A 20291-nucleotide genomic window follows, 5' to 3' on the forward strand; every position below is an offset into this window, starting at 1 on the left:
TGCTATGCGATGCTATAGATCTGTTTTTGTTACTGTTCATTGATATGGGCTATTGTTCATGCGATACGTGCAATACGATTCACAGATCTATTTTAGTCGTGAAAATAGGAGCATCGAAAAAATGTACCGAACGGTCTCGTACCTTTCGATCCTTATGAATAGATTCATGTTGCATATGGTATATAGGCTAGTCCATAACCTATCTGCTCGATACAGTGTAGATTGTTTCTAATAGCTTAGTCTCCGACAGAGCTTCGTACTGATAACGTGTTAAGAAACTGCTGCTACTGGGTGTGCCCAGCGGTTTCTCGAGAAAATAATTACAAAAAGAGACACAATATAGTGAAACAACTACTTATTTTTTATTTATATGTATTTATAATAAGAGATGTTGTCCCGTATATATAGTGTCAAAAATATCTAAAAGATATAATCAATTTTCAAATGATACAAACTTATTTTAAAAAGATCAAATCTTTAGAAAATTGAGACGTACCAAATTCTATTATAAAATTCCAAATTTTCTAACATCCAATTTTTGTTCGATCGTGCAGGATTAGCCGGCCCCGCCGTGCTCCGCAGCGACAGAATCTCCGACGACACACTCGGCGAGCTCCAGGTGCGTGTGGTCACTGATTACTTACTCGCTGCGCCGCTCCGATCGATCGATCCCACAGTGTGGTTCTCCATATTTTGCGCTCTGAATTACGATTCGTGTTTGGCCGTGGTTTCGCAGGAGGTTCTGCGCGAGAATGGGGCATCTTAAAAGATGTACGTCACGACTCACGAGGGCATTGCCTAACGCTGCGTTTATGAATCCATTGAAGTCGACGCCGCATGAGTTTGCAACACTTCATGATCGATCTCACCCTATATCCGTATGGCCTGCGTGCTTGAGGTTCACCCTTTCTTTAGGTGGTCCGTTCGGCAACTCGCGTCAACTAATGTAACTGTTCAGGTGGATTCAGGCAAGGGTGGTCCGTCCTTTTGCTACGAGCTATATATATATATATATATATATATATATATATATATATATATACACACACACCTCAACTGCGCTGAATTGTTTGTTCTGTCCACACTTTAGTTAGCTCTTACCATCCGCCGGACGAGAATCCAACGACTCCCTCACCTCTTTTAATCCTCCCGAGTGAGCCGTCTTCCTTAGCTCATTGCCGCCTCTCACTTTCACCCCCTGAGCCGTGGCTCCATGCGCTGCACCCGCCTTTTGCTTCGTCGTCTCCGATGCTGGCGCGACCGGCCCCCTCTACCGATCTCTCCCCAGCGTTCCCCACCTCTACCGCCACTCTGACCGGCTCCGACGGCGCACCGCCCTCAACCGCTCACTAACTAACCACTTTAAAAATTAACGCCACCATAGCCAACCCCGGCCAACCAATGGTCCTCCACCACTGCGGCAGACGGCACCCCCGCTGCCTCACTGTCCGTCCACTACCTGCCACCATCGTCTGTCCGACGAGCTCCCCTGCCATCCCTCTATAGTCAGAGGTCACCAAACACCCCAAAAATCCCAAACTCCAACTCTAACCCGATCCCCTAACTCTCACCGGAGATGTTGATGGTCTTGCCAGTGATGATGAAAGCTCACCGGTGAAGAAGAATGCACTAATCTCCACGTAAATTGTAAGGTATGAAATTTAACATATCCACCCGTAAATCTCTCAATAGATAGTTAACATTTTTCCATGCGTTATTGACTCATGCTCCTTTTCTATACCCATTGCATGTGAACAGATTGAATGTCTCTTTGTACCCACTACTAGTATCACTAATTGTGTTTACAACTTATAATTTGACAACTTCTGTGCCTTTGCTTGAATTGGCACCCGCGAAGATTGTAGCTTCATTGAAACTGCAAGTAGACTTGGCCATCCATGCACTGATGTGAAGTTCTTTTTCCATGATTTACTTATAGTGAACTGAAATCTTTAGAAATTCTTTTTCCATGATTGATCTATAATGAATTCAATTGCTAACATGAATGACCTTGTGCGTGCGTGGACCGTGGAGACTTCAGTATATTGTAAATGATCTCAAATATCCCCTTTTCTTCATTCAGGTTACTGGTGCAAGATTAAAAATCAAGAACATTGGATCAGACATGGATGCAATCAAAAATATGATTTTGAGTCTGGTAAGCTTATGTTTTGCCTGCATTTGCTAATTATCACTTTTTCGGTTGCCTCATTTTACTCTGTTCATTCTGCAGGATGAAAAGATGGATTCAATTGAAGCAAAACAGTAGGCTCTTCAACTAGAACTGTTCTTTCATTGCTTAGATATTTTGTCTCATTTTACTCTCAGACAGTGGACGTAAAGGATTATGTTGTTTCGGTGTGCACTTGCGCTACCACTTCTTTTATTAGTATTAGAGAAGCATTAGTACTTTCTTGGACTGGGCATTAGCAAATTTAGTAGGCTAGTATCTCAGTGCCCTTGTTGGTATGCTGCGCTGTGAGGACATGACCGCTTCATTTTCTTTTCAACCTAGACGTCGTGGACAACAAAAGAAAAGATTACGATGTTCTGTCACAAAGTCATTTTTTATTTGAGTAAAAATAATGAACAAAGTATCCTTGCAGATTTGAGTACATGTCACGCAGGTCTGGCAAATGACACTCAGGTGCCCAAAGCAAAGCCGTACTTGATATACTAAAAACCTTCTACTGCCGTATTGCTTGTTCGCTCTGCTTTAGGATTTCGTTATCTTTCCTCCGCAATGATACAAATAAAGTGCAATAAACTACTGTTTCTTCCGTGATGACTAATGATAGTATCAACAGAATTATTCGTGTGCCGCTGTGGGGTATCTCTGCCGATTCACAGAAGACGCAGATGGGAGGCTGCCGGAACACCTGGTATGTGCCTTCGTATTGCCGGAACACATATTCTATTTCTATGATTCTATCTGATTTCTGTTCATAAGTTCATTATTACCTTATATAACGCTGTTAGTGTAGGTGCATGCCTTTTTTTTTTTAACAGTGCGACTATATCTACACGGTTATCTGTACGGCCTTCATTAGAGGTCTGGGACAAAGACGAAACGGAGGATTGAACCTCTGTCGGGCTCGACTCCACTATAGAGCGTTGCCCCCACGCTCCATACGTGACCACGTGGGAGTCCTGAAATCCGTTCATCCGCGGATCGAACTCGGAGCTCTCGAGTGCTACTTGAGTGAGCTGACCACTCAGAGCCGCTGCTCGTTCTCATCTAATGCTCTTCTCTTTTTCCAAATGGTGCAGGAAGGATTGCAACGAACGGTTCGGCGATTTGGGAGAATAATAACAAAGAGCTGCCGGTTAGTTCTGTCGGTTTGTTTTTTCTTAGATCTTGAGTTTGGTCTGGAAGTAATTATATTATAGAAGCAATTAGATCATTTTGCTGAGGCTGGGGCTGGGGCCTGGGGCCTGGGTCTCACGCGGAACCTTTGTTTCTCGTCAGGGGCTGGGATTTGGGCAACTGCTGCCTGCTGGCGATAGAATCGGCGAATCCTGGCGAAGGAAGAATGCTTCGGTCAAGGCTGCAGGTTGAATTCTGCCTTGATCTACCAAGGCGACGGATAAGTTTACCCACGACCTGCCAAAATTTCGCACAGGGGAGGAAGAGCTAACATGTGTAAAGCTTGGATAAAATTGATTACATGTCTTAAATTTGATCAATCTTTAATAATATTTTCGAAGTAGATTATTTTTTATCAAATATCTCGTATGAACTAGTTTGTAATAAAATTAGAATATATGATCTAGATATGATTAATTTTAAATATATTATTAAAGGTTGTTCAATTTTAGGACGTATAATCATATTTCCTAGAGTACTAGTTAACAGCTGATGTGGCACATTTTTTTAAAATTTTAGTTCATTGGTTTGGGGATCCAATCTGGCCGCTTTGATAGGGTTGCAATCTCCCGAATCCTATATGCAACTTATCTATTTCTCGTCCCGCGTGTGTTTATTTGCACTAATCTTTCAAACACTGTTTGCTGAGTTTTCACGATGGCAGTAGTGAAACCATCATCTTAACTCTCCCGGAATCACGATTTGCTAAATGCAGCTTATGATACTCTTAAATCGACAAGCTGTAATATCTAGTAACACAAAATTTGATTCGTTCAAGCAAACATGCAACCAATGACACGTCCATGTCCATTGTACAAGGTGAAAGGCCTTTTTAACTGTTATGTATTACATGCAAACTTTTTCGTCTTTACCCATTGTGAAGTTAGGTGATTCAAAACTTCTCAAATAGTATTTGGTTCGTAGGACGAGATAAGATGAAACAGATCTATAAATTATGGTAAAACACAACCATCTATTTCGAACCGACACTAATTATAGGTCTTAAATACTAAAATAAACTCGTTACATTTTACTTACCAAACAAGTATTTATATATAAATAAAATCATCTCATCCTCAAATATATAAATAAAATCATATCATCTCATCTCACTCTCCAACTAAACACTACCTTTAGCAAGTCACTTGGGTCCAGCTTTCCCATAGGAATCACGCAGCGTAACAGTTCTGTTGAACACAAGCTTCTCAGGCGTCGTTGAGTCTGTGTCAACGGCAAAGTAGCCTGGAATCACATCGAAGTAGGATAGTTAGTTGGATCAAGAAAAACAAATGTCAAACGAATCATGTAACTGTATATGGAGGTTCTGAAATTACCAAGCCGCTCAAACTGGAACTTGTCACCAAGAATCGCGGTGGCAAGCGACGGTACGGCATAAGCATCCTTTATCACCTCTTTCGAGTGTGGGTTAAGATCACCAAGCCAATCCTCCAATTCCACAGGATTCTAGATGTCGAGCAACAAAGACATTCACAGGAAAGATGTTGGTAAGCTCAAGCTGACTTTCCAGTGCAACAAGCACTTGCAATGGCACCAAGAACAGTAAAATGCACAGTACCTCTGACATGAATAATTTCTCGAATAATCTTACTTCCACCTTCAATGGCTCAACGCCAGGTGCCGGCTCAGCAACCCAGTGCAGAACACCCTATACAAATTGCAAGCCAAGTCAGTTATCTTGATTTCTCTTTTCTCAGTATGTCCCAACTAGATTGGTCCAAATAGCAGAATCATACTCTCACAAATTTGAAGAGATTCCAGAGAACTGTTACCTTAGGTTTATAAGTCTTTGAAGGATCATATTCGGCTCGAATTTCGACAATATCATCTGGATTATCGCCGAAAATAACATCCGTGCATTTTATTGGGAATGCATATCTAGTAATTAAATAAACAAGGTAAATATAGCACAGGTGAACCATAGACAAAGTAATACCAGATCAGCTTTCTCAACCGAAAAATAACAGTACCTTAGCAGGGCAGATTTGCCAGGAGCTAGCCCATAGTAATCTTTCGAGTCCTTTAGGCGAAAATCAGTTTTCTCAATGTAGACAGTTCTGGAGAAAGGAACCTGTAGAACGAGAACATGTAATACATTATGTGGTACAAACATAAGTTCAGCGCATAGATAATCAGAGAAACAGTGAATTTATAATGATTTCCTTTCTAATTGGAAATTTAAGAAAGTTGTTATGTAGCAATAAGACATATTGTTCTTGTATCATACAGAAAATGAAGCACCTTATAGTAGGAAGAAGCGTCATCTTCAGGAGCATCAGGCCACATTTTCCCATCAAGGTCTAATACTTTTCCTTCTTCCAAGTTAGTAATTACAACCTAAAGTTAGCAAAAGCTAGTGCAATGAGTGATAATGCACTGCAAAAAGATGGAGTGATTTGAAACAGGAACCGAACACCAAACCTTTAGAGGACGCAAAACAACCATGGTTCGAGGAGCTGTTTTGTTAAGCTCTTCTCTGATGTGATATTCTAGACGGTCAACACGAATTAAGCTATTATCACTGCATAGAAAAATATAAGTGCATTCAGCAGCAGAATGGAAGATGTCAAGAGCTATGTTATTATGGATAGACCAAGGATGGCTTCATAGTGTTATTTAACACCAATTGATGTGTTTCTACCTTCTTGTTATCCCAATTCCACGGATGAAAGAATTTATTGCAGTTGATGATACTCCTCGTCTACGGAGTCCTGCCAATGTCAACAAGCGAGGATCATCCCACCCATCTACCCACTTCTCTGTCACAAGTCGATTCAACTGCAGCAGAACGAGCACAATGGATATTATTAACCATGCATCAAACAACACAGCATTGATCTTTTCAAATAGTTTCAGCAGCATACCTTTCTTTTAGACATCACAGTGTTTGATATGTTCAGCCTTGAATATTCCCAGACATATGGCTGGTAGAGGCCCAAGGCAACAAGTAGCCAGTAGTATGAAGGGCGACGTATGTCAAACTCAAGTGTGCACAACTAACAAATAAGAAATAACCACATTCAGTTCCTTTCATGTTATTGGCTAACCCAACCCAAAACTATTTGGAAAAAGGAACATTACCGAATGTGTAATGTTTTCAAGAGAATCCACCATGCAATGAGCATAGTCATAGCTTGGATAGATACACCACTTGTCACCAGCATGTGGATGAGGGGTGAACTGTATGGGGATAAACATTGAGTTCTAATGTTCCATATAGTGAGCAATGGACTATCAGTTGAGTTGTATCACTTACTTTTATTCTATATGCTATTAAGTCAGACATGTTTTTGTTTTCATTCTGCATGTCCTGTTTCATTCGGAGAGTTGCTGCGCCTTCAGCGATCAACCCACACCGCATGTCTTCAAATAATTTCAATGACTGTTCAATTGGCCTATCCCTCCATGGACTATTCATCTTCTTTTCCCTGTACTCCTTGATTTCTTCTGCGGTCTGGTAAGCATATACCAGTCAGCATGTACACATTTTATTTCTCAAGGACTCAACATCAATATTCTTTTCCCATGTTGACAGTCTATGCACAAATTCATTCACTATTGGATCAAACAATGTACAGGAGAGGTGAAAAGTACCTGGTGATCAACATAGGCTAGCCCTTTCCGTATTAACTCAACAGCATGCTCATACAAAACTTGGAAATAGTCACTCGTGTATGTTACTTTGTACGGCTCCCATCCCATCCACTGGACGATTTCCTGAATGTGGTCTATGTATTCTTTCTTTTCAGCTTCTGGATTTGTGTCATCAAACCTGTTGTTCAAACACATGTTACAAAATGGTAATGCAAAAGAACTGAAGCAGCAGAAAATTCTTAGAATTCTACACTGATCATATGTCTCAAGGAAATGTAGAGAAAGCAAAGACAAAAGGGAAATCTTCAGTTCATATGGAAGATTACGCTAAAGTAGCATTAACAGGCCAGGCATGCATGTAAAAATGGTAAGGTAACTGCAGGAAACCGTTCCCAACGGAAATTTTATTACCTAAGATAGCAATGACCGTTTCGCTCTTTAGCCAGTCCGAAGTCAATAAACATAGCCTGTATGATGAAGCACATAAGCATCTAATTAAATTTCAAGCATTTGGTATATATGGAAATGCATTTCATGAAGGAGATTATCAAAACCTTGGCATGACCAATATGGAGATATCCATTAGGTTCTGGAGGGAAACGTGTCATCACTTTTCCTCCAGTTACCTTAAGATGTTTGTCTAAAATTTCCTTCGTGTTATGCGCTCTCCATATGTTCCCATTGCTGAAAAATATTTCTGTATGAACCTAGATCATAAGAAATCAGAACTACTTGAGTTAACCTCTTATGATGGAAAAACCAAACAAACAAACTAGTCAAGGTGCCTACAAGAGTCATAAGCATAACTTGTCGACATGAGAGAATAGTAGAGAGCAAAAATGAGATATGGACCAAAACACTAACAAACGACTTAAACAAATTTCAGTCAATTACCTTAAAGTTTTCCTCTGGCTGGGGAAATATAGTGTAAGGGTTCAATTCCTCCTCAGATGGTGGGGCAGCAGTGGTTACTGCAACTTTTTTCTCCTGCATTTTACAGCAACCATAACTAAGTGATGCAACAAATCAAATCATACTAATATAAACTTGAATGGTAGATCAGCTCGCCAACCTCAACTTTTGCTGGTTTTTCCTTCTTCTTTTTCACTGGTTTTATATTGTCAGCTTCTGTCTTTGGACCAAGGGCCTCTGCAAGCCTCTTGTCGATTTCCTCCTGTACAAGGAGAATATGCAGATATTCAAAACAAATGAAAGACAGCCCAAACAAATCAAGTGTTTTCTGTACAGAATTGTTTTGCACCTTTATCGCCTTAGCATCGCCCCACGGATGCCTCTTCCTAACCTGTCCGCATAGGCTACCAACTGAGAAAAAAAGGACAGAATTAAGGATTAACTCCCCTGGGTCATCCGTCAGTGGATTATTAATTTAAGAACTAAGAGCATATTTGTTTATTCAGTATGTTATAAAACAGTAGGCACATGATGCAGATTTTGGACCATGATTTTTTTCCCGCAATTTATCATGAGTTAAATTGGAAGCCAAACCATTGATGTGATACCGTTGCTCCTTTATAGCTTCCATATTCTCCTTTAGAACCTCATTAACAGTTGATTTAATCTCCTCAATAGAAACAACCACACCTGCAGGTACAACATGCTGGCCTAGTTAAGAACTTAAGAGTGGTCATTTGATAATGGACTGAGAAAAAACTACTTCCAGAAAAAAAGTTCATATCCGATCATCATACTTGTAGATGAAGTCATTATACTCTAAGCATCCAGTGCTTAATTGCAGTGGATTGATAATCTGATAATATACTACTACAAAAAAGGTCTCCCTTTCATACTCAATCATCAAATTTCTAAAAGAATTAATTTATCTCTTAGTGTCAGAGGAACCACAGTAGCCTGATGCTGTATCAGAATTTTTTCAGAAGGATTTTAATAGCTTGTATTGCAAGGTTTATAATTTGCAGAATCATATCAATACAGTTTGTTTTAGAGGAAACATACCTACACCGCATGCTTCTTCAAACTTCTCCACATCTAGAGAGTCTGGACCAAGATTAGTAAGAAACGACAGAGCAGCATCTAGCTGTGCAGGGTTCTTTATCTGAAAAGTGAAAAATTCCATCTCCACATCATCAAGACAATTAGCGGTGGAAAAGGATAACTCTTTGTTGACAATTGCAAGCAGAAGACAACAAAATGCAAAACCGCTAATAGAAATCGTAGGAAGAATGAAAGCAGTAAAGAGCATACCTTCGTAGACACGACATAGTTTATAAGGACAGGGCGGTGGACGAGTGCATTAGTTGGGTATTTAGTGGCAACCTGTTTGACACAATGAGTAAGTTCAGCCTCATAAGTTATACATGAAAAATCCCAAATTTGCTGATTTCTCAAGAATCATCAGTATAGGTGCTTACTGAGTAGAGAAGATTGCCAACTGACTTGTCACATTCGCTTACACCGGCCTGTTCATGGGCAAGAGTAGTTGGTTAAACGGGTGAAGGCCGCATGTTTCCAGAGATAAATGGCGCTGACTCAGACACCGCAAGTGAATGCAAAAACAAGTGCCACAATGTTACAGAAAAAGAACAGTTAGATAACATCGAGATCTGAGCTAGGCATAAGTGGATAGTTAAAACTGATATTAAAAATCAAGATCAGCAATTATGCTGTCAAAATATCAATATCCTAAAACATACCATGTCATACTGAAAACTGAATCAGGCATGCTATAGACTATAGAGAACTAATTTCATTGGACAAGCCATGGGACATCGTCTAGACAAGCTTCTAGGAGGGGAAAACAACTAATATTGCAAGCAAACCTAGTCAAATTATATACCAAGCATCAAGGACGTTATAGAAATGGCACTGATCAAATTAATTGGATGCGAAGTAAGTAAGCTTCAACAAAATTTGCAAATTTAGAGACCTTCGGATCAAAATTACTCGCCACATATCAGAATCGGGCTGGAAGGAGGTATTGTACAGATTTCAACAATTCATAATTCCACCACCAAATCCAGTGAATCCCGCACTAGGAACCAGGTAAAGTGGAATGAAAACCCAAAGCCACGGCAACCATAGAAAGTAGCACCCGCCGAAACTGAAATGCACAGCGAGAATCACCTCGGCTATGACGGCGGCGAGGTTGGCGGTGACCTTGTGGTTGACGAGCGAGTTCTCCGCCGTGCGCTGGTCGAGCCCGAGCGCCAGCAGCGCCTCCAGCGGCAGCGCCGGCGCCTTGTCCCCGTCTCCCCCGGAGCCCATCTCCGCCGCCTCCTCTCCCGGCTCCGGCGAATGGGCTCGACGCGTGCTAGCGTTTAAGATTCCGGCGAGAGGCAGTGGGATGGAGGTGAGCTCTTGCGTTTGTGTTGGGATTGAGATTTGCGGCCGTGGGTTTGGACTAAACCCAAGTCACCCCATAGCTATTTCAGGCCCACCTGTACAGGCCGGGCCCACGAGGGACCCAGGGGCGCATGGGTATGCGCGTGTGACTTTTTTTAAATATATTTTACAAATAGATTTCTATAAAAATAAATTTTGAAAATGAATTTTTTTATGATGTTATGATATTTGACGCCCTAGTTGATTAATAATACGGCATCGTGTTATTTAATAACGACGTCAATAATTCTGATACAGTAAAAAAGATTTAGTTTTTAACAACGGCTGGGATCTTCGCTTAGTATTGCATGGTGTGATATTGGCCGTGCAAATATGTATTTGGATACTATTATTTTTTTCGAGCCTCGAGTTCCAAGCTACCGCTACTGGACTACGGGAGTTGTTGACCTTGAAAGAAAGACGGGTGGACCAAGTCAGGGACTTGGCTGCCACGGAATCCATCAACCCACGTAGAATCTCTGACCTCGAAACTGTTATACAACTCGAAAGCGATGGATGGAGTGTGATGTGATCTGTATCCTACCCTCTCGTTTATTTATATTAAAAAATTTAGTAGAAAAATAGATAAAAGAGAATAAAAAATAGATGATACGATCATCAGATGAATAAGTATGAAGTGAAAGTGATAGATCAAGATATATGATACGGGCATAAAAACATATAGAGTTGCATTTTTCGTTCGATATATGCAATATACTGAAGTAGCATTTCATAAGTCTTTCTGGTCAAAACAGATGACATTTGAATATTTGATGCTATGCGACAGCCAAACACATCTGATGTATGAAAATCATGTGTAGGCTGATCTTGTAAAGAGTACTTGTATGATACGTTTTGACAGGTTTTGCAGATACAGTAGAAACTGATGGACAAATCATGTGTAGATTTACTGAGTTGCAGCTTGTTCCAACTTCCAAGTAGTACACTAGTACTACGACTCCATTAGAAAGAAAAGAAAAAATGGAGTGCTTTGCGTGAGAGATGGACTTCGTCGCATTCCCTATTCAGAAACCGTGGGTCGGGCTAACAGTTTGCTGTAGTTTTTTGCTTTGCTCATTGAGCTAGGCCGAGAGACGAGCACGAACATATTGGGCTTGAGAACAACTAGTCGTACCTAGGCCCGTTCAGGCCAGAAAAGTCAGACCAAATTCATCGCTTCGAAAGCTCAAGCCCAAATTCAACAGTTTTAGCCCACCAATGGTCGGATCAATCTCGCCAGAGTCCTGTCGTGCAGCACCAGATCCATGCCGTGCTGGGAATTTTTTATTTACTAGCAATCACATGCGATGATGCGAGGTACACACATGTAATCAATAACAGGAAAAATAATTTATTCAAAAAATTATTTGAAAAATAAAAGGCTGAGAATGCATATATAAAGTTTTAACTTAAGATAACGAAAGCATACCCATCTTTGGACACGGGATAGGAGGTTGAGCTAACCTCTGACGCGTAGCATGACAAAACGGGCTCGGAGTTGGATGTGAGGCATGCGATATGATTGGTTGTTGCTTAGGGAAGTGGATCAGGGAATTTGATTATGTTTTGTAATTATTAAGGTCTAAGTATGAATTTGAGATGTATGATTAAGACTCGTTGATGGTAGATATCAAAAAATTATGCACAACTCAGGGGGCCAACTTTGATTATGGATCATTTGACCATATAAGATATATGGTAAAAATCATTCGAATATATCATAATTCGTCTATTTTATAGGAGTACATGTTTTTTTTACAAAATTTGCAAAAAATATATGCCTACTTTAAATATTTACATATCTATACTCATATCGTCCATTGGTCTTACAACAAGTTATGTTTATTTCCCTGGACAATGTTGGATGGGCGATGGCTATCCATCTTCTTAGACATAGAGCCATCCAGCTAGTTTTTTTGTTTGTATGGATGAGATATATAATATTTTTGTTTGTTTGAATGAATGAATGTGGCAAGAATATCCAACTTTTCTATTAGTTTGGATGCTTAGTGATTGTGATCACCTCTTGGTATGAGGTGGTGAGATTACCCCTTCTATATGTGCACAACAAATTCTAAGTCTCTATTTTTATGGTGTTATATTTACACTTAATTATTTTTATTACAATTGCACACAATCAAAAACTTCCATGATTATACTATATCATGCAAAGTTTTTATGATCATTAGTTTTATCCCAAATTTTCATACGAAGAGATATATACAACCACAATCAATAGTAATTTAAATTTCAGTAAGAACTTATAGTCAACATAGTGCACATGATATCATTGTCCGTCTATGTTAAACATAGTTGCTAAACCCAATATATCTATGATGTCATTTCCTTCTACAATCCACACACTAACTAGACCTCTGCTCATTCATATTAGATGTCATTCATGTGGGACTAGTAGATCGAGCATCTAGATTCGAAAATTTTGTTTTACCATATTTTAAAGCTGCACCGCCTTCTTTTCTTGTTGGAGATACGCTGCCTTCTTTTCTTGCTGGAGCCACTCTCCTTTCTTTCTCTCGTCGTCCACCTTTCCTTCGCACGCCACCCGCCCTTTCCTTCGCCAGCCGCGCCGCTAGCTGAGTGTCAGAGCCACACTGCTAGGCCTCTCTACCACACACCCCTAGATCGATCTCGTAGCAACAGCGCCGTCGCTATCAGGAGAAATAATATCAGCTTAGGAGAGATAGGGATAAGGTTCAATCGGGTTGAGAGGGGGTGAGAAAAAAAAATTAGTTAGAGATCACAGGTTGGCAAGGCTATCCGGCTCTTTTAACCGATTTTCTCTACTCAAAATCTAAAGAGGATATTCTACAAAGTTAGATAACTACCGCTACACTATGCAGACAAACATCCGGAACATGTCAACAGGAACAGAGTAAATGGACTACAGGTCTCGTTGACACGCCACGTAGAAAAGTGCTCTGGCTTGGGGTGCGGTGGCTTTGTCCTCGCGCTCGTTTTCCCACGTTCTGTTCAGACCAGCGTTTCTGGGTGAGTGTATGGCTTCATCATAGATTCATAGGGTGTTGTGGTGAGCAAAATCCTTTTTCTTCGAAAACAACGAGGCCGAATCTCATCGGGCAAAACAATCATCAATTATTTGCGCTGTCAGAACCAATCGAAGGTCGTAATTGATTATTAGGCCTCCTCCAACAAAAACGGTAAATGACTCCCATATTACTATAGCGGCCGGATTGTCACTTCTCCCTCTTTAGCAGCGACGTTATTTGTGAATTTGAAAGAATAAGGAGAGTAAAGAAATATAGTAAATAGGATAGTTGTTGAAGATAAAAAATAGATGATATTATATAATATTGTAATGGTATTATATAGAATAAAATTTTAAGTCTGTGTTAAAGATCATTTAGTCGTGTGCATTATATCCGTCTGCCGAAAAAGATGACAGGGAAACGGCAACCAGCTAATCGCTGTATCCATCTATCGGCATCCCTTGCAGTGTACGTCCTGTCCCTGCCTCTTGTTTGTTCTTGATTCGCGTAGTATCGTCGTCCTCAAGGCACATGCTTTGTGACTAAGTTTAGGTAAGGATTAGCCGATCGATTAGGACCAATGAACAAACATCTCCGGCTAATCTAGTAGTCCACACGCAATGCGTGCATGCATGGTATACGCCTTCCTCTTTCTGGAATCCTTGTATTCTCCCACTGAAAGGAGAGCACGGCTTCTATCAGACCACACCAACTCCACATGCCGAAGATGGCTGCCATCAGAGGCTGCACATCCTACTGGCCACCGACAGCCTCGGAGCGGTGATCACCTTTGCGAAAGTATGGGCATTACTGATTTAGGTCACCATTTAATTCATTTTTTTCTTAACTTAATTAGATGATAGTGAATTTTTAATTAGTTTTTAGTTTTAGATCGACTCAATAAACTAACAAGTATAAAACTTACATCCTTGCTGCGATGCTACTTGCGCATGCTTATCCTCCTAATCAAAGGCGCGGCATGGCGTCAACATTTTCTCCATCGGAGCACGCACCACCGCAAGTTTTCTCTCCGTCCATCGCATTGGGAGTTTGGGACCGACATGGACGAGAACACAAGAGTACAGGTTATGAATAAATCAATGGAGCTAAAACATTTTTTATTATTGCGAGGGGAACTGATACTAATAGTACTTTTTTTTTCTTCATGTACTGTGCCACTTCCTTGGAACCATCCTTAATTATTTCTTCTTTCTTTATTAGTATTTGTTAACATAAGGAGCAATGCACTTTGCAGCTGTGCTATAGTTTTGTAAGCTAAGCGGCGATCTAAGCTGGTCGACCGTGTCTCTGACTGGAACAGCACTCATGTGAGGAAGCAATACTACTGTATTTTGCAGTTGTGTTGTAAAGCACGTAGTATGCACACTCATTGAATCCCAGTGGTTAGACATTGACTTTTGCTTTAATTTTGGGATTAGGATTAATAAGATACGATGAAGCGCATACTACTCCTATGTCGCATGTCATACCCCCACCGGTTAAAAGTACTTGACGATTTAGATATAACATAGTCTTGGCATATATTTGACTAGTATTTTTAATTAGAATATACTTATATAATTTCATAATTTTATGGTATTATAAAAGTATTTTAAAGATAAATTTACACATATATTTTGTATGTTTTGACACTAAATATTTTAAAATTTATTGATAATCAAAGTTTTAAAAGTTTGACTAGGTATTATCTAAAACATCATGTATTTATAATCGAAAAGAGTACATGCATCGGAAGATTTCTCAAAATATTGGGAGGGAAGTTTCCAACGTCCAAACCCCGCTGAAAAATTTAATACTAATGAGTGACTTTTTACCAAACTGAGTTTTGATCACTTCCAACCTAATTAGGCTCCAGCGAGCATTATATTAGAGCATCTTTATACGGAGAGCCTTTTAAAAGATTTTCTCTTTATTTCTACACGTGCTCTAATCGACTTTAAAATTCTATTCACCTATATTTCATTAATATTCTATAACTAAAAAATATTTTCAATGGCTATATTTTCAACGACTATATTTTTTGTCTATATATACAAGATCATTCACCTAGTTGTTTCTCCAAGCCATTCGTCTTGTTGTTTCTCCTCTACCGCAGCAAAATGAGTCATCAATCTCTCTTGGATTCGCTGTTGTCATCATCCTCGAATGACGACGAATTGATTCTAGCGATACTACACCTAGTGCACAATCAATATGAGCTAATAAATGCTTTACAACATGGCGGTTATATGCCTGGATATCAGGTGATTCATCACAATAGAGAAGCCAAGTATTGTAGGTTATACCAAGACTATTTTTTAGAGGCTTCTACCTATGACTCAACTATCCACGTAGGTTTACAATTAGTTCATATGTTTTTATTCTCTTTTTTATTTATCCTCTTGTCTATAGCTTATTCTTCTTTCCCACATAGGTTTAGAACATCTCATTCTCTATTTGTTCGCATAGCACGATTGTAGAAGATCATGATGACTATACATAGCATGATAATTGCAAATGAGTGGGAGGAAGGACCATAATATTTCAATTACGATTAACTAGGAGAAAAGGTGAAACCTTCCCATCAGGATACGCCTTAACTGTGAAAATTTATTCAAACTCATAATAGGATTAGAAACAAGGAAACTCATTCTCAGCTTCAAGGTGATCTTATTGAGCACCTATGGCAACATAAAAGTGTATCTAGTCTCTAAATATGATTTTGGTAATTAATGATAATACATATAGACTAACAATATTGTTGAGAATTGTTAATAGGTTGTTTAATAGGTGATGCATAGAGAAGAGATATGTATCAAGATGAATGAGCTATAGGTGATGATTAGGAAAGTGAATGACAATATTTATGGACTAACAATATTGTTAAGAATTGTTAGTAGGTTATTCTATAGGAGATGCATAAATGATAAGACATGGAGTCATTGAGGAATGTCATGAAGATCAAAGATATGTATCCAGATAAATGAGTTCTAGGTGACGCTCATGAGAAGAAGAAGAAGAAGAAGAAGAAGAAGAAGAAGAAGAAGAAGAAGAAGAAGAAGAAGCTCAAGAAGATTGATAATAAGCGTGAAGGCTAAGTCACTCATTTTATATTAAGTGATTTATGATATAAAGTTGTTAATAAAATTTTATGAACTAACTCATGTACTTTGTACTTGAGAGTGGGTTGGGATTAGGATACATAAGAAAGCATGAGTTAGATTGAGATATCCATTACGCCAACAGTGAAGAACAAATATTGGAATTCATATATGATAAAGTGAATTCATTGAAGATGCCAGATACAAAGTGGTTTTCTATGGTAATACGGTGAAGGTCAAGTGATGCTCGGTTGTGATAGACCATCCGGTAGTGAAGGGCGAGCAAAGGGCTTAGCGCCGAAGGATCAAAGCGATGGTGAATGGCGAGTGAAGATTTTGTGCCAATAGACCGTGCGAGGCCATGTGAACCTATGAGTGATTCACATTAATTACATGAAGAATTAAGAAGAGATAGAATGAAGTTTATATGAAAGTTGGCATTCCTTAAAGTTTGAAAGAAAGAAGCAGTATTTGAAGGAATTCAAAGGCTCAAGTGGTTCAAACTAGTTTTATATTTGAATTTGAGTATATGTGTGTCGTACTATCAAGAGTGGTGCATTGTAGAACAATTTGATGTGTCTCAGTGCTTAAGAGTATCTAACCAATCCAAAGTGAGAGAAACAAAACACCCACGAACACCGAATAGTGCTAACTTATATTTGTGTTGAGAGTTTACTTTATGAGTTTGATGCCGAAAGTTTGAAAGTATCCGAATTGGGTTTTAGAATGTTCCTAATTTGATCTAATGTGTTTGAGATTATGATTTCTGGTGGGATAAGTAACCCTTTGAATAACCTTTCACTGTGTAAGAAACAATCAAAGGAGACAAGTCATTAGTGACGGCTGCTCAGTACGCATCACTAATGCACTATTAGTATTAGGTTAAATGATGACCCATCACTAATGTGTGACCCGAGTTGGGACTCGGTCAAGACCCGTTATCGGTGACACAGGAACCGAGGGTCCCCGAGTCCCGAGGCCAAAACAGCAGAGTGCCACGTGGCGCCCTCCCTCGGGGGTTATCTCCCCGAGGACCGAGAAGACCAAGTTTCAGGAGAGGGTGCTCAGGGCCATGAACAGTAGTCCCCGAGTACCCGAGTTCCCCGATGACCCGAGAAGACCAAGTACCGGGAAGAGGGTGCTCGGGGCCATGCATAGTAGTCCCCGAGCATCCAAGTTCCCCGATGACAAGAAAAGTCAAGTTCCGGGAGAGAGTGCTCGGGGCCGCGAACAGTGACCCCCGAGCACCCGAGTTCCCCGAAGACCCAAGAAAAGCTAAGTTCCAGAAGAGAGTGCTCGGAGCCGCGAACAGTGGCCCCCGAGCACTCGGTTCCCCAAGGACCCCAACAGTCAGTTCCGAGAGAGAGTGCTCGGGGCCGTGAACAGTGACCCCTGAGCACTCAGTTCCTCGAGGACCAAGAGAGGGCATATCTGGGAGAGAGTGCTCGGGGCTACGAACAGTAGCCCCCGAGCACTCACATTTCCCTGAGAGTCTGAGAAGTCCTTCGCCGATGGTCCCCATAAGGGTTCAGCGGTGAGGTGTTAGCTGGTGAAAGGCCCGATGCTGCATTTAAAAGGGCGTGTGGCCTGTCAATTTCAATGACTCCCCCCACGCTTGCTATCAGTCCCTGCCACGGTCTAGCAGGGAGGCGTGGGGACATTTAATGCACGGGTCCCATCGCGCGTCATCCGGCGCGCCTCGGGATAACGTCGCAAAGCTCGAGGCACACCGCCTGCCGCCCTGCTGTGTCAGGCCTGCTCTGACCGGGCGAGCACGCGGGGCTGCTCGGTGGCTGCCCGGTGGGCCCTCCCCGCAGCACTCGCCGAAAAGCCGAATGATGAAGAACAAGACTGGACGGGGCGCGTTTTTAACCCTCCACGTCACCTCGCGCAGCAGCCCATGATGGCTGCTTTCCATTTATGGCGTCTTGGAACTCGCGCCATCTTTTCTGGGCACGCTACTGCCCCGACGGGTATATAAGCTAGGCGAGCTCCCCGGGGAAGAAGAGAGAGAGTTTCTGAGACAGAGACCGAAGCACGGAACACATCGACGAGTCTCGAAGAACAAGGAGCACGAAGCTCTAGACTTAGACAAATATTCTTGTGACACAGCAGATCCTCCGGAGACATTCTCAGAGCATTTATAGCATACACACAGGAGTAGGGTATTACGCTCAGTGCAGCCCGAACCTGTCTAAAAATCCCCTGAGCATTTACTTCTTCCTGCATCCGATCATTCTATTCCACCTGCATCTCATTTACTCCCATTTATTTCACCTACGAAGCGGATTCAGAATCATCCCCTCGGCTGAATCTCAAAGGGGGTCCCTCCGGATCCTCGCTTGAGGAGTTCACCCTCCGACACCCGTCACTAATGAGGGGTCATTAGTGATGATGATGGAATAACCCATCACTAAAGATAGTAGTGATGGGTCATCTCAAAATCCATCACTAATGATAGAGTCATTAGTGACGGTTAGAGAGAGCACATTTATTAGTGACAGGTAGAGAGAGCATACTCATTAGTGATGGGTGACCTCAAAGCTCGTCACTAATGATAGAGTTATTAGTGACGGGTAGAAAGACCACACTCATTAGTGATGGGTTACTTAAAGGCCCATCACTACCGAGTCAGTCATTAGTGATGGGTAGAGAGGGTATGCTCATTAGTGACGGGTGTCTTTAAATAACTGACTCGTTAGTGACTGGTCTTTAAGTGACCCATCAGTAATGACTCGTGGGATCCCGAGTTATTGCTGGTCGGGTAAAAAATTCATAACTTTTTTATACTAACTCAGATGAGGAAAAACTTTGTATGAAAATTGTAGCCCTCGATGAGGTCTATGACTTTGTAGTTGATCACTTTTTTATTTAAAGCTATATAGATGCACAAATAAATAAATAAAGATTTTCAAAGGAATCACACACAGTGCTACAAACTAAAGTGCTGGATCTAGTGTAAAACTAGTAGGAATCATTAAAAAAGACACACATAGGGTCACAATTTGAAAATTGCAAATTTAAATATTTTTATCGTGAGATTGGTAACTCGGTTTGATGAAACGTATGCGTAGCACTAGCATTCAGATGTAGCACTATGTCTTAAAAAATTCCAAGCAAATCGAAGAAGGTTAATTTTCGATGAAAAACTTCAGAGGTCCTATCGAGGGTCTTCTGAGCTTTTTTTGGGGGGGTCAAGAAAGGTACAAGTCTAAATACATGTATTGTTTTGGATGCGCCTCCTCGTTAGCTTTGAAAGTAGATGTCAAACGTCGAAATCGAACTTCGTATGTAAAAGTTATGATTGTTTTACTGAAAACTGCACGGGTTGGACACAAACTTTTTCATACGGAGTTGGATAGAGACAAACTTTATATGAACATTGTAGAACTCAGCGAGATCTACAACTTTGTAGTTGATTTTTTTATTTAAGATCATTTAGCAAAATTATAAGCCTCGACAAAATTTGGTAAAATTAGTCATTAGTGACGGGTCATAGTTATGTCGTGTCACTAATGACCTTTTTGGCAAATAAGGTGAAAAGGATAAAATATTCGGTTTCTATCACAACTACGTCATAGCAGAGGTGGTAAGGTGGCTACACGAGCGAGGAGGAGGTCGTGGGTTCGATTCTCACGGAATGCAAACTTAAAAATAATGTGAAAAAAGCGTGACTTGTAAGGCATATGGGATGGTCCTATGTTGGGATGACTCCGGTGAAAAATATATTTATTTTGACTTTTTGTGCTCAAAAATTGTGAAAAATATTAATCAGTCATTAGTGACGGGTCAAGATTACAACTCGTCACTGATGTTCAGTCAATAGTGATGGGTCACAGTTAT

At 40.6% G+C, this 20291-nt stretch overlaps 1 protein-coding gene and 1 long non-coding RNA gene across 2 annotated transcripts; one reads left to right on the plus strand and one right to left on the minus strand.

The window, feature by feature from the left end:
* Window positions 1-2082: 2082 nt before the first annotated feature.
* LOC133909530 (uncharacterized) lies at window positions 2083-4190 on the plus strand. The gene is made up of 4 exons (XR_009908405.1): window positions 2083-2158; window positions 2234-2882; window positions 3271-3326; window positions 3470-4190. It is a non-coding gene; the product is annotated as an uncharacterized LOC133909530 (long non-coding RNA).
* Window positions 4191-4361: 171 nt separating this feature from the next.
* LOC133909448 (glutamine--tRNA ligase-like) lies at window positions 4362-10365 on the minus strand. Its single transcript, XM_062351923.1, has 22 exons — window positions 10082-10365; window positions 9370-9417; window positions 9203-9274; window positions 8954-9053; window positions 8486-8581; window positions 8241-8302; window positions 8052-8153; window positions 7874-7966; window positions 7534-7686; window positions 7391-7446; window positions 6980-7157; window positions 6642-6839; window positions 6467-6565; window positions 6250-6381; window positions 6027-6163; window positions 5807-5906; window positions 5627-5722; window positions 5356-5456; window positions 5158-5263; window positions 4944-5033; window positions 4702-4831; window positions 4362-4609 (listed from the first exon to the last, which is right to left on the minus strand). Exons 1-22 carry the CDS (start codon window positions 10220-10222, stop codon window positions 4509-4511), a joined length of 2391 nt encoding a protein of 796 aa, XP_062207907.1. The 5' UTR covers window positions 10223-10365; the 3' UTR covers window positions 4362-4508.
* Window positions 10366-20291: the final 9926 nt, after the last annotated feature.

The sequence above is a fragment of the Phragmites australis genome, chromosome 1, assembly GCF_958298935.1.
Source record: "Phragmites australis chromosome 1, lpPhrAust1.1, whole genome shotgun sequence".
Classification (NCBI taxonomy): domain Eukaryota; kingdom Viridiplantae; phylum Streptophyta; class Magnoliopsida; order Poales; family Poaceae; genus Phragmites; species Phragmites australis.